We start from the raw sequence: 15,333 nt of genomic DNA on the forward strand, positions 1-15,333 counted from the left end.
TTGGGCTACTCACATGAGTCAAGCACAGCACCTGTGTAAGCGTATGCCAGGACATGTTACAGGGGTGTCCTCAACGGTGGTGCAAGCACAGCATCGCACAGTTATCAATCAGATCTATGTCTACATCAGCAATATGTCTGTGGATCAATAGGCTTTATAAAATATAGGGCTATAGAAACAAGTGATACCATATATTTTGTATATTATAAAAAGTTTCTACTTACCTAATATTTAAAATATATTTCCAGTGCTGGCAGTATATTTGTAATATAGTCTCTGATATAATAAAAATATAGGTGTTTCCTATATGGGAGGCCTATGGCAATCCTGGACTATGTTAGGTTGTTCTCTTTTTCCTTCTTAGTTCCTTTGCCATTAGCTGCCTGCCTGTCACAAGTGTTTTCTGCTGTACAAGTGCAATCAGCCTTCCCGATGCCCTCTGTGAACCTGTGTGGAGACAGTTACTTGATCTGGGCCTTATTCTGAACTGCTGAGTACTAAGATCTAATTTGCTTCTCTGCATTTGGCCAAACGTATTCCCTTACTTTCACAGCTGAGAGGGGTCTCAGAAGAAAAATGTAAAAGTTCAAATAAATCCAAACATTGGGAAATACCTTGCTTTAAAACAATGTAAAACTACAAATGATGTATTTATTAAGGGTGTTTCAAACCATACAGAAAGGACCATGATCCATTGAAGCTGTTCTGGTGGGAGATGCATACTGTATGCTAGAGACCCACTTTGTAGCTGGGAACACTGATGGGCATTTAATGGTAAAAGCATGCCCCCCCCAGTTCCAGTCCATTAAAACCATCTTGTCCTATAGGAACTCAATGTTACTCAGTGGGATTCATTCTATAGTGTAGAAACTGTATATGGAAAGGTGTAATCTGCTCTTCTAATGTATATTGGCTTGATGGTCCTCTGGCTGGTGTATATTAGAAGCAACTCCATGAAATTCAATGGAGTAACACCAGTGTATGTGACAGAAAAATCAGGAATATTGAGTAAAGTGGAATATATGGTTTTTAAATGAACTGGACCCTCCATTTAACATAGTAAATAAATCTAGTATTAGTTTTCAAAATCTAAACATAGATGACTTGCTACATTTGGTTTCTGCCAAAGCAAAATAAAGAGGACATTTATACAACACGTTGTTCTATGATGGAATGGACTGAGCTTCCACTCACAATAGATGGCTTAGCAAGCTATTGACATGGTGCTACCAGATGTAATCAAATTTGCTAGATTAAAAGCAGCAGAATTTGTGACTAGCAAACAGAATGTTGTATATTACTCATTAAACTTCAAGCAGCAGGTCTCACTCATCAGGTTTTATTAAAATATTAGCATGCTTCCAAAATGAAATAACTTCCAGTTAGTGTCTCTTGGGGAGGAGAGATGGGAGTTTGTTGCATTCGGAAACGAAGCTCGGTTGGAGATGCCTTACACAATCCTTGTTCACGCAACATAGCTGAGTTGTAAAAAGCCTTCGTCCAGAAAGAAGGTTTTCATTACGTACAAAGTCTCTGGTTCCTATACTGCATTCCAGATGCTGTTACATCACATTCTCAAAGAGCTGTAAGGATCTCATAATATTGTCATCCTGGAAACAATGAGAAAAACATACGCTTAAGAGTGGTATTGAAAAGCTGTGTTCTTAGAGCTTTCTATGGCACTTTGCAGCACGGCCAGTACCAAATATTCATTGCTGCAAGATGTGCTGTCTACATTTTTGTAGCACCACTCATCCTAGGTGACCTTGAAATGCTTACAAGCTTAGGCCCTGATTCAACACAGCACTTGGGCACATCAGGCAGCAATCAGTGGGCGTCTGTAGGACTTATGCATATGCTTGAAGTTAAACACAGGTTTAAATTCTTTGCCGAATAATGAGAGCCTGAAGCACACGCTTCAGTTCTTTACTGAAGTAGGGCCTGTTCTTAGCACCATGTGGGCAGACTTTGCAGCCTGCATGGAGCCCCATTGACTTTGAACACTTACACGTGTGCTTAACTTTACATGCCTCAACTGTTCAATTGAAGTCATAGGCCTTAAACTGATGTGCAAACTGTACCCAGGGATTACTTGATTCATCACTAAAATGCAGCCACTTCCTGATTGAAATACATGAAATCGCAAGTGCCATTGATTTCCACCTCCTGAATCCAAATGACAAAATTAGGGTTATACGTGGGGCAAACCTGATTTAAAACATTTCTCATCAGGCAAATTTACTATGGAGATTGATGTTTGATGTACCCAAAGCTGGGTCAAATTATAGAGCTTTTTATTTCCACCCACCTGTCCCTTTAAATCTGTGACTTTGGTCTGATCTATGATGCACTGTGAACTAGCTGAGTTGCAGTGCAAGATACCAGTGATCTTAACCTTGGTTGGCAGCCATTTAAGGAGGCTATTATCGATGACCAGAGAAAGGTCTGTGAGGAGGTAGCAGAGCAGACTCAGTCCCTTCCCTCTTTCCCCTCTTCTGCAACAGAGGAATTTTTGCTTCTCAAACAGACTCCTTTCTCTGCCACCTCATCCCCAAGTCCTTTCCTTGAATGGCAGGGGAAGGGGGCAGGCTGAATGGAGGTTGACCCCTTGTTGCCCATGGACCAAGGAATAGCCCCTGCACTCTACCACAGTTAAGTCAAATACTATCATACTATCAGATTATCAATGTTTAGACAAGGGAAGCGGGTTTTACTAGTCAATGGTAATGTGACATATATTTAGTCTTCAATTGAATTGCCATGATAAAGCAGAGGAGTCTAGTTTTCTCTCTTCTGCCTTTAGAAGGCATGTTGTTCATTTGTTCTTCTTTCAGATTAGGCCAGATTTACAAAAGAGAGGCTGTATATTTTGAAAAAAGAAAATCATATTTTGCTGTTAAATTAAAAACAGTTATAATACTATACAATTTGAATGACTGATGTTATCGCTGTGTAATGCCTAGACACACCAAGATCAGGGTCTCAATGTGAGAGGTGCTGTACAGACACAAAGTAGAAGACAGTCCCTGCCTCAAAGAGCCTAAAATCTAAACAGGCAACATCCACGCAGGATGGTTGGAAGGAAATATCTTCCTCATTTTACAGATGGGGAACAGACACACTCCAATTAAATGACTTGCCCACAGTCACAAAGGAAATCTGTGGCTGAGGTGGAAACTGAGTGCAGATCTCTCAAATCCTAGTTCAGTGATTTGCCCGCAAAAACATCTTTCCTCTTCGAATGATGTGATGCCCGAGATTGGGCAATTGCTGCAATGGGCACAGTCACAAACATTCATGGAATCATTCATGCCTATACAGATTTTGCAATATAAAACCTAGAGAAATCACCCACTGTTAATGAACACGGGACAGACTCAATAAAAATTTAACATGGTCTCTGCAGCACGATCCTTTGCATCCGCAGAATAGAATTCTTATTGAATCTGGTCCAGAACAAGCAGTTCCAGTAGTCCAGCTATGGCCAACCTGTGGCTCCAGAGCGGCTCTTCAGAAGTTAATATACGGCTCCTTGCATAGGTGCTGACTCCGGGGCTGGAGCTACAGATGCTAACTTTCCAATGTGCCGGGAGGTGCTCACTGCTCAACCCCCTGCTCTGCCCCCAGGCCCTGCCCCTACTCCACCCCTTCCCCCAAGGCCCCTGCCCCTTCCCCCGAGCCTGCCATGCCCTCACTCCTCCCTCTCCCCCACAGAGCCTCCTGCACATGCAAAACAGCTGATTGCAGCAGGCAGGAGGTGCTGGGGGCTGGAGGGTGGGAGCTAATGGAGGGCTGCTGACATATTACTGTGGCTTTTTGGCAATGTATATTGGTAAATTCTGGCTCCTTCTCAGGCTCAAGTTGGCCACCCCTGCTTTAGTCCCATGTAAAGGCTAACTTTGTTTTTCCCATCTGATTTCTCACCAGCAAACATCCATGTATGCATCTTCACTGGACTCAGCACAGCCAGAGAGAGCAGTCACTCAGTGTTATTCAACCAGAGGATGATAGCTTATCACTTTTCCATTTACAGCACTTCAAAATCAGGTGTGCAAGGGGTGACTGTCTTCAAAACCGAATATCTAAAGGTCCAGCAGATGCCAAACATTCTTGTCCCAGTTTTTATCCATCATTTACACCTGTGCTGTCTGGTTTAGTAGTGATTTGCCCTCACTTTGCACAGGTATAAATGGCTACACAAGGTACAATTCAGTGGAGAATCAGGGCCCCTGTTTTTAGGGCAACTGCTGCTCTAATTCCCCAAAACAGAGCTTATCATAGGAACATAAGCATTGCCAGACTCGCTCAGGCCTAAGGTCCACCTAGTTCAGGATCTAGTCCATCCAGTCTCCAACAGTGGATAGACCCATATGATTCATAGGAAGGTGTAAGAACCCCACAAGCAGGCATATAATCTGGGATAATCTCTCCCTCCACATACGTGACCTCTAATAGTTAGAGATGGATTTAAAGCTTGAAGAACAATGCTTCATAGCCCTGCTGAAATTTCTATTATCACTGATTATAACTCTGAATCTTCTTGATAGCCATATAAATATCTAATCCCCTTTTGAATCTTATTAAATTCCTGGTGTCAATGACTTCCTGTGGCATTGAGTTCCACAGTTTAATTACAAGTCATGTGAAAATGTATTTCCTTTTATTGGTTTTGAGTTTCCCACCTTTTAATTTATTTTAACGTTCCTTGCTCATGTCTGATGAGTTAGGGACAACAGAAGCTCCCTACCTATCTTATCTAGACTAGTCATTATTTTATACACCTTTATTGTGCCCTCTCTTATTTTCTCCTTTTTAAGGTTAGCAACCTCAATCCTTTCAATCTCTCTGCATGGAGAGTTTTTCCAGGCTTATAACCATTCTTGCTGCTCTTTTCTGAACCTTCTGCAATTCTGAAGTGTCCTTTTTGAGATGGGGTGACCTGTACAGCACACAGGATTCCAGGGGATGCTGCACATTGGTTTATATAAAAGGCTTCCGTTTTGGTATTATTCTCTAGCCCATTCATTATGCATCCTAACATCATTTTGGGATTTTGATCACAGCTGACACTGAACACAGGATTTAATTGAATTTTCTTCACTGATGCCCAGGTCCCTTTCCTGAGTTGTTACACCTTATAATAAATTAACTACAAGAGTAGTTTATTTTTTCCCCTTCCAATGTGCCTTATTTTGCATTTGTCAGCATTAAATTTCATCTACCATCATGCTGTCCACTGACTAGCTTGTTTAGGTCTCTAAAATTCTTCATGGTCTTCTCTGGTCCTGATTAACCTAAATAAATTTGTATCATCTGCAAATTTTGCTACCTCAGTACTCAAGCGCCACCCCCACTAGTTAGTTAATAAATACTAAGCTACATGGGCCCAAGTACGAATCTTGAGGCACCCTGCTGTTAACCGTTTTGTCATGATAAAAACTGACCATTTAATCCTAGTCCTTGCTTTCTGACTCCTAGGTTTTTACTCCAAGAATATATTTCACCTCTTACACCTTTTCAAAGGCTTTTGGAAGTCTAAATAAATTATGTTATCTGGTTGTCCTTTATGCACCCATGTTAATGACACATTCAAAGAATTCTAAAAAATTACTGAAACATGATTTTCCTGTGCTGAATCCACGCTGGTTAGACCATATCCAATCATGAATTATCAAATGTGTTGTTACTCTATTTGCAATGTTTGACTCAGCCAGTATGCCCAATACAGATGTAAAATTTACAAGTCTATAATTCCCCAGATCATCCCATGAACCTTTTTTTAAATATGCAAAAACATTTGCTACCTCCCAATACTCAGAAACAGTAGCTATTATTAATGAGCGATTATATTTTTTTGTTAGCAGCTCAGGTGCTTCATACTTCAACTCCTTCAGAACTCTTAGATGTCTACCATCTGGGCCTGGCAGCTTACTATATTTTAAATCAATTAACAATTTGCTCCAGCACAAATTCAGCTGTCAACTCTATCTCTGAGTGTACCTCATCTTTGTTACCAGGAAAGATCAGGTCCAGTGCAGGACTCTCACCGTCATTCTGGGTGTTGAAAACTGATGCAGAGAAATCATTTAGGTTCCCATTAATGTTTTTTCTCAGCAATGTCCCTAATTGCTCTCTTTAACTCTTTGCAATCCAGGGGACCCTTAGATTTTTACCACAGGCTGCCTGCTTCTGATGTACTTAAAGAATCTCTTGTTGTCATCGCATGCTCACAGGGTAAATTAGATTTTCCCCCACAGTCACCAGAGGAACTGTTTGAGGTCCAATACAATCCAGTTTTTTGCCATCCCCATTTTTGGATTGTCTCTGCTAGATCCATTTCCCATCAGCTGCAGATCAATCTTGTGGAGGCCTCCAACAATCCCAAACACCGACTGGATGAAACAAAAAGCTATCTCAAACCCAGTCTTCCACAGGTAGCAGAGTAGAGGCCAACATAATCCCACTCTCTCCCTACCACATACACTTATACCTCTGCACCAGCCCAAAATGAGCATAGGAGTAGACTCCAGCTACTGATGTGACTCAATGTAGTAGGGGATGGTGCAGTGCAGTACATGGCATGGGACGCATTCTGACAGCAAGATATTCAAGCACTGAACAGAAACCACAGTTCACATTCAGAGCATTTAAAAAATATCTCAGAGGAAAGTGAAACAGTTTAAATTTCTTATATCATGATCGTACACATCCAGCCCCTAGGCAAACCTAGTAACCACAAGACAAGACAACTATCAGAGGGGTAGCCGTGTTAGTCTGGATCTGTAAAAGCAGCAAAGAATCCTGTAGCACCTTATAGACTAACAGATGTTTTGGAGCATGAGCTTTCGTGGGTGAATACCCACTTCGTCAGATGTCGCATCTGACAAAGTGGGTATTCACCCACAAAAGCTCATGCTTCAAAACGTTTGTTAGTCTATAAGGTGCCACAGGATTCTTTGCTACCAAGACAAGACAACATAACCAGTAAAAAAAATTAATACTCCACTGGTACCAAAAATGGGGAACAAAGCAACAGACAAAAAAAAAAATTAAGGAAGGGGCCAAAACCCAAGCAAAGAAACCGAAGATGTCAAGAAAAAAAGCAACCAAACTGACAAGACATTGCATTAGTCATCTAATAATGAAGGATGAGTTGCACACTCCTTAGCAGAGCAGGATGAAATTTTTCATGGGAGACTTTTTTCACCAAAAAATGCAGATTTGGGTGACCAAAACTGCTCAACTGCTTTGCTTGAAAACTCCCTTTCCCCTCCTTGCCACGCCCCCTACAAAAAATACCTGAAAAAAATTGAAATGTTTTGATTAGAGAACAAAAACTAGTTTCTAGGGAAAGCTTGATGCTTGGTAAATGATAATTAGAGCTGTTTTAAACTCTCAAAAAGGCAAAGGCTTTTTTTGCACTGCTTAAGTACTGGAAACATCCCTGACCAAACAGTCACACAGTTAATTGGAGTCCAAGAAAACAGACATTGGGCTAATTGCATGTTCATGCAGATGCTGGTCTTTGTGTAGGTGCTAAAAATAACAGCAAATAATTACCACAAGCAGTTTAATTTATGGAATTTGCCAAAGATGTTCATTTTGGAAAAAACATCATTTTGATTACAGCACTTGTTTTTAACATTTGACCTTAAACATCAATGAGTTTTATGAGTCAGTGTTGTAACTGAAAGGTTCCCAGGCAGACATTGTGGTAGTCCCTGTTAATGTTATCCAGAAAAAAAACCACTTGCATATTTTTCTGTTTTTGAGAGGCTGACAATATCTCTCTACATAAGTTAAAGGCTCTGGGAGCTTCCCTAAGAATTGTGTACAGTAACAGGTAATCAGGAATTCACTTGGGAAAATAAAAGCACTGGCCATCAGCACTGGAAATGAACAGACTGTATTCAGTGACCAGTTTGCACCAAATCCATGTAGGTAGCAAGCACTCTGATCTTTAGGGAGATTCACAGATCAGAACCCAGAGCTGAATTTTGCAGCTGGCTTGAACATCTAATAGAATGAAACCTGGATCCCGAACACCCAGAGACTTGGAGTGGATTGAAATCCAGAGTGGATATGAACATTGTGGCATGAGACCATCTTCTCTGCTTTCATGGCAGCAATAAGAATGTCCTTACCTCCTGACATGATTCAATAAACTCATCTAGAGTTACAACACCATCTTTGTTTTTATCCATTTTCTGCAAAACAAAACAAAGAAACATGTTTAGTTCTCATAACACTGATATATTTTTGCATATGTAGCATGTCATTTTGTAACTTGGATAAAACTATATCTTCCAAACTTAGACAGAGGCTACCACTGAAATTCGGAATGATTGAGTGTCATTGTTCAGGTTTTGCTGGTAGCTAAGTGTCAAGAGAAATGCATTAGAAATCAACCAAGTACCTGGAAGAAAACTTCTACGTGCAGTCTTGGAGCATCTTGCTTGAGAACAGGATATGTGTACTTGCCCATCATATCATAAATTGCCTTTACTATATCCATCATTTCCTGGAGTAGTGATATGCAAACATACAACAGGGAAATTAATACAAACAAGCCATACATTATTTTCTTTTACTGAATAAGGCCCAGCTCTTCGTTCTCTTCCTAATGTTAAGGAAGGCCTAGACCTCAGTCTTGGCATCTCTACCATAGTTCCAGATACCACAAGCCTCTGTTGGTATACGCATGGATGTCATCATACATATGCTAGTCTACAAATGGATCTTTCTTGCTCTGCTATCACTTGTCAGTCATGCTGCAAAAGCTCCTGTGAGGCCACTATAATTTCCCCAATTTCATCCAGTGATTGGGAAGAACCACCTCCGGCATTATCCACAGAGACTGATCAGAATTGGCCCCGCAATAGAACTTGTGGTCTCTTGACTTATTAATCATGTCTATTACAGTGGTAACTAAGCATCAACCAAGAACGGTGCTCCATTGTGCTAGGAACTACACAGACACAAAATAGTAGTCAGCCCTGTCCCAAAAATCTTACTGTCTTACTCCATCTTTCTCAGTTGTCTCAATGCACTTATTATTGCTAAGCATTTGTGTTAAACCACAGATGAACACAGTGTGTTAGAGAATATAGACCAAGACACAATTCCTATCGGGAAGAGCTCAAAACTGATCACAGACCGGCCAAAACATTGGATGACAGCACACTAAAAGGAGGGTGGGCAGAAACTGTCAGTGAGGACACTACAAAGAGTAATAAATTAGCTACTGGAAGACTTTCAGAACCTAGTGTCAAATGTGGGCCTTCCTGAAATCTTTTGGATGCTCGGATTTGGTCTTACTTGCATATATGCCTTTATACAACATTTAGACACATTAAGGTGAACATATTTCAAAGTAGGGCTTCCAGTAGGCAAAAGGAGCAGAGACTACATGTTCAGCAATCTTATAAACTCTTGGACAGCAGATCTGGTGTCGGAGAGTGGCAATTTTGGCAGGATACCTGTGTTAAACCACAGTTTTTCAGTGGCATGATCATTAACTTGCATTCAGCTGCAAGAGCCATGCATAAGGGAGGGAAGGTTAACATGCCATCAGGAGGACATTGGGCAGGTGCCCAGGCCTTATCTTAGGACTGGTACCAAATGAATTAAGTAATTGCTCATCTGTCCTGCAGGTTGAAGCTGGGGTTAATGAGGCGGCCAAGTGGCTGAAGGCACAACCGGAAGCTCAGAGTTAAATTAGAGCATTTTATATAAACAGTACTTTGGCAGTCAGAGAGGGGATAGCTTTAGATGAGGCAATTTGCTGCAAATGGCAGCTGAAGAACTGGTGGCGGTAGAATCTGAGCTAGGCCCTTGTTTTTTTCTTTTCTCTTTGAATACTTGTATCTGTGACAATGTATCTCATAATGCTTTATGGGAATATGACATAACTGGAATATGTTTTACGCTACATGTGCCATGTAACATACTCTGTAAAGGTTATGGTCTACTGAATCTATTAGTTCTATTTGTACACAGATATCATTTTTGTACTTGCAATTATGAATATTAGCTGTATACTTGCTTGATTTCTAAGTAAGCTTTGTAAGGCATTTGGTCAGCTTCTTTAGAAAGGAATTTGCAAAGTTAAGTGCCTAGTCAAGAAGCACTTAAGGAACAATGGATCTTGGAATGCTCCAATCCACATAAGAAGTCTACTTTAGGACTTTCAAGGTAGCATGTGAACAATAGTTGCTACCTGTAGTTCTGAGTCATGCACGGAGATGTGGCTTGCCCATGTGACTCCAAAACTCCATCTTGGAGCTGGACTTTGCACAGGAGAGAGGAGAGGGTCTCCACTTACAAGAGAAAGCCTATTTAAACCTGTAGGAGACCCTCCATTTTATCTTCAGCTGGCTAAAGAGAGAGCCTCTCCACCCCCAAAGATACCTGAATGAAACTGAAACAAAGGACAATACCTACAGAGGGTGTGAGTGGTTGCTGGACCCAGACTAGCAGGAGACTAGTCTATAAAAGGAACCTTACTGGAACTAGTGAGGTGTTATTTGTATTGCGTTTCTTAGACATAGACTTGCGTGTTCTAGTTTATTTTACTTGGTAATTCACTTTGTTCTGTCTGTTACTATTTTGAATCACTTAAATCCTACTTTCTGTATTTAATAAAATCACTTTTTACTTGTTAATTAACCCAGAGTATGTATTAATACTGGGGGCGGTGGGGGGGGGGACAGCTGTGAATATCTATCAGTGTTATAGAGGGCGAACAATTTGTGAGTTTACCCTGTATGGGCATTTTACAGGGTAAAACGGATTTATTTGGGTTTAGACCCCACTGGGAGTTGGGCATCTGAGTGTTAAAGATAAGAATAATTCAGTTAGTTGCTTTCAGTTTAGCCTATAGCTGTTAGGGGACGTTGTTCAGACCTGGAACCGGGTTTGCAGCAGGCTAGCGAGTCTGGCTCAAACCAGGCAGGGCACTGAAGATCTAAGCTGACAGGGCAGGGAAGGCAGGGGCAGAAGTAGTCTTGGCACATCAGTTGGCAGCTCCCAAGAGGGTTTCTGTGATCTAACCCATCACAGTATCTTTCTGTTACAGCCCACATTTCCAAAGCCTGAGAATAAAGTATTTGGATGAAACTCTTTTGGGCTGGGGAAAGGATTTTTCTTTGTTTCTGTACCATTATCAAATGTGACAAATCTTCTGTAATAAAGACTTGATTCAAGGGAAAGTACAGGTTACTTTGAAGAAAATGATCAAGATTAAGCTCAGGATAATCTACTTTATCTATAACATGGATGTGCAAAGGCAAAAGTAATTAAAAAATGAGGAGGGTGTTGGGTTGCTACTCGATTACAAAACCTTCCAAACCAAACTAACACTTAGAAAGAAGAAAAGGGCTGGAAGGAGGACTTTTATTTTGAAGTAGAGCAACCACTTCCAACTAGTTTGGGCTCGTCATGTGTTTGATCATTCTACTCTGAAAATGAGATCGTGCAAACAGCGTGTAGATGCATGCCATGCCATCCCATTTGTTTTGGTCTTCGTATCTATAAATCCAACCATGCTGCAGTAAAGACATTATGTTATTTGCTTGCTTAACTTTCATTGACAGAGATGTGTAGAAATAATTTAAACTGTCTTATTCTGGTGATAGGGGAAACAAAGAATAATTTGACAAGGGCCCCCACCTTAGTGTGAACAGACATGAATAACTAGTTCATTTTCTAGCTTTTGTCATTAGTATCAGAAAGAAATTAGAAAACACAGAAATTATCATCGGCACTTTAATAACTGGATAATTCTGCTATGGAACTGTCAGCTGATGTTCCCTGTACCCACCGAAGTACTGCTTTTTCTCCCTGTGTTTTAATCACATGGCCCTGTTTACTGAATAACTTAATAAAAGGAGAGATCAAACTTTCAACAAGACCTTTTCCATATGTAAATGTAACACAGGTAGGGTTGACAACAAGGGAGAGGTTGGAGAAAAGGGGGTTTATAATATTTTTTTTTTAAATCTCAGATTCTCAAGACTTCTTGGGGGTAGGATCCTGGATAAATGGCATTAGTCCTTAACGTAGTTAAATGCTCAAGTCCTCACTGAGAGTCAATGAAAGTTGGGTGCCTATTGGCTCCTTTGAAAATCCCAGACTAAATATACTGTAATGTTAATCTATGCACTCAGTCTGCCTGCACCACACTGGACAAGTATTCCAACACAGTTGTTACTGGCACTGTTTCCTTGGCCAAGGGAGGACGGGGATTGTGGGGGTTTGTTCTCACTTGGGCTCCCAAGAACTGCGCTAGTCTTAACTACACTACTGACTAACTCCATCCCATTACATGACACTTGTATCATGCTAGAACTATTTGAAAACATGCTGGTGTCACTGGTGGGTTCTTTGATTATTCCCAACGAGTATCTCACATCCCTAACTTCCTCCCTCTGATACAGTCTATGAGCCAGGTTTGTATCTCCTGTTTGCAGTTCCCTAGTGCCAAAGATTTCAAATCCAAGGATGTCAAAGTGTTTTGTTAGATATTAAGAGCTAGAATTTGCCACCCTTACATTGAATAGTACTATATTCTGTGGGCTGTCCTATTGAAATCAATTTGGTGCAGTAATGTGCAACTCAGTCTGGGTTAATGTGGCATAATCTGGCTTTATTTGATTAAGCCCCACAAAACTCTGGAGAAGTAAGCATTGTCACGCCTCTGTGAGTGACAGCCGATGTCAAGGCCCTGTATGTCACCTTTCTATTGGAGGAGGAATCAGTAACATGGACTCTGGGTTTATTTTTAGTGTATCCTATTTTATTTATACACTATAGACATCACAGGTGCTCCCACAAACAGCATGCAGGCGAATACCTCTTTCAGGGATGTCAGCCAAACCTCAATGCCTGACTTCCAGAAATTGACTAGTTAAGGAGATTAAGGCAAGAGCAAACACCCTTGCTGCTTCCCACAGCTCCCCCAAAGATACTTTACCAGGAGACAGAAACCTCAAGACCAAGATTAAAATCTTACTTGCACACAGAAAAATGCAAAAGACGTTGTGTAACATCGCCACCTGGTGGCAGCTAACACAACAGTCTCAGCCTCAATATTTAAATAAGGAAATTGAAGGAGAGAAAAATTACCAACCTGCTTTCCGGTTTTGTACCTGCAAGCGGTTGCATAAATTAATGTGACTTGGATGACTAATCATGTGATTGTGCCCACACATTCAGGTCAATAAACATCTAAATGACATTATTTCTGTCTATATTTTCTAGGTTTAAAAAAATCCATTCAGACCCTTTTAAAAACTGCAATCTACTTTGATTTGCCTAAAGTTATCCAGGAAGCTTCAAGCAGAGCCAAGAATGAAACCCTGGTCTATTGACTCCCACTTGTATGCTTTAGCCATTAAAGGACCTTTCTTCAATTCTCCATGTATATGACTGCCATTATAAATAGTATACATACATCAGATGGAAGAATTCAGCACCACTGTTCAGTGCACATTCTCCAGAGAATATTTTGTTGTAGATCTAGTAAATAATTCGGGGGTGAAGCTTGTGGGGAGAGAAGGCACTGTGCTTTTTATAAAATGGGCAAACACTCTGCTTTGTCTGAGTATATCAAGGCTTCAGAAAATCTCTAGCTAACACCAGGCATGTTCAGGGACTTACAGGCATTAGCATAGTCACTCTCATGCCAGTAATTTGATACCTGTCCCAAGAGTTACCTTTGTGAATCAATAGATACCTTTATGAATGCAGAATTTGCTCCTGGCTAAGTAATTTTTTTTTAAGACACATCACAACACAGGAAGAATATAGGCTCCACAATTATGCAATACAAAGTAACGATGCACTTTTCCCTGAATACTAATAAAAGGAAATGCTCAAACCCAATGCTGACTGGCATTTAATTAGCTGCATGAAACATGAATTACCCTGTGCAACATGAGCCAGTCAGTCCTTTTAGAAATTAAACAGATGTCAATGCCATAAAATGCCTTACCTCCTTGTTTATATATCCATCTTTATTTATGTCATAAAGATTAAATGTCCATCTTAGCTTTTCATGAACTGTTCCTCTCAACAAAGTTGATAGTGCCATCACAAAACCCTGGTTCAGTGAAGAAGAAATAAGTTATTTTAAGTCTTTTAAAAGAAGTAACTTCTTAAAACATCTATACTTTCCTGTTCGGAGAATATTGTCACCACAAAACTCTTTGGCCCCTCCTTCTACTAAATGTATAAGGGCTCTGTTCTTCCTCCCTCTGACTCTGTAGTAGCCGCTGAGCCACATAAAGAGGTTGATCAGATTGCTACAGCCTTGACTAACAGAAAACATCTTTTTAGCTCAGGCACCACAGGCTCATGCTTTAAGATCAATGCCTGTTGGCAATGACCCCCCACACCGCCCAAAAAAGGGCTTGGTCTTACAGCAACAGCCCATAAGAAACTTCACTGCTAGGGCTCAGGGAGGAATTAGGATTTGCTGTGCTTTAGGAAAAGCTCAATAATGGGGACAAACTAACAAGTATTAAAGATAGTTAATGATACACCTTCCCTATCTAAGCATTTAGTTTGGTCTGAGTCTAGTTCTCTAGAAACATCTAATTCATAATGGACATGCTTAGAGAATAACTCAGATATTAGTATAATTTTTGCCATATGAATAACTTGATAGCTCGTGTTATATAGTCCACCTCACATCTGCACAGGTGTTGTCACAGAGAGCCACTCTACTCATGTGGTACCTTTTCCACCACACACATAATAAATGGAACAAAAACATTTCTGCCCCTTCTAGAACATAGTAATATTCTTAGTCATATGGTAGAAGAGTATGGCTTTATTCTGGGACACACAATGAACCTTGTTTCAAACTCCTTAGTCCTTCCTGCTTAGATCTATTACTTCATGCCCATGTACCACAAATCCTTGTACACATAAAAAGATGAATTAGATTTTTGTAGCTGGAGCACCAGACCAACTTTTGGTTAATGAATGGATGTTTTTTCCTTTGGCAGCCAGAGGCCTGAAGATGGCTGCTCAATTAGTTATACAAATAAGTTTATTTTTTAAAAAGGAATTCAGAAGACAATACATCTAATTCTAACCTACATCTGCATGTTCATCAGTAACCTCAACCACTATAGAAGACATAAGCATCACAGGCCCTTCTGTTCTATCCATGTCACTGACACCTCTACCAGTCTGCATCCTGCTCCTCCACTCTCGTCCCTCTCCCACAGATTCTGCTGTCAAATCTCTCCACTTCTCTCTCTTCTCCACTTTTGACAACTAACTTTTCCTGTGGTGCTGATAACATTAAACATGAGGTCCTTAGAT

General features: G+C 40.5%; 1 protein-coding gene across 4 annotated transcripts in view; it reads right to left on the reverse strand.

The window, feature by feature from the left end:
• Positions 1 to 631: 631 nt before the first annotated feature.
• Positions 632 to 15,333, reverse strand: part of KCNIP1 (potassium voltage-gated channel interacting protein 1) — a 572,709-nt gene continuing 558,007 nt past the window's right edge. For 3 of the 4 annotated variants that reach the window (XM_032768772.2, XM_032768770.2, XM_075068065.1), the window contains exons 5-8: positions 13,994 to 14,101; positions 8,417 to 8,521; positions 8,145 to 8,207; positions 632 to 1,610 (exon numbers count right to left, since the gene is read on the reverse strand). In XM_032768772.2, the coding sequence (XP_032624663.1) occupies positions 1,563 to 1,610; positions 8,145 to 8,207; positions 8,417 to 8,521; positions 13,994 to 14,101 (324 nt within the window). In that variant the 3' untranslated portion in view covers positions 632 to 1,562. The remainder of the gene's footprint in view (positions 1,611 to 8,144; positions 8,208 to 8,416; positions 8,522 to 13,993; positions 14,102 to 15,333) is intronic. The other variant, XM_075068064.1, reaches the window with a different exon arrangement.

The sequence above is a fragment of the Chelonoidis abingdonii genome, chromosome 7 (assembly GCF_003597395.2).
Source record: "Chelonoidis abingdonii isolate Lonesome George chromosome 7, CheloAbing_2.0, whole genome shotgun sequence".
NCBI classification, from domain to species: domain Eukaryota; kingdom Metazoa; phylum Chordata; order Testudines; family Testudinidae; genus Chelonoidis; species Chelonoidis abingdonii.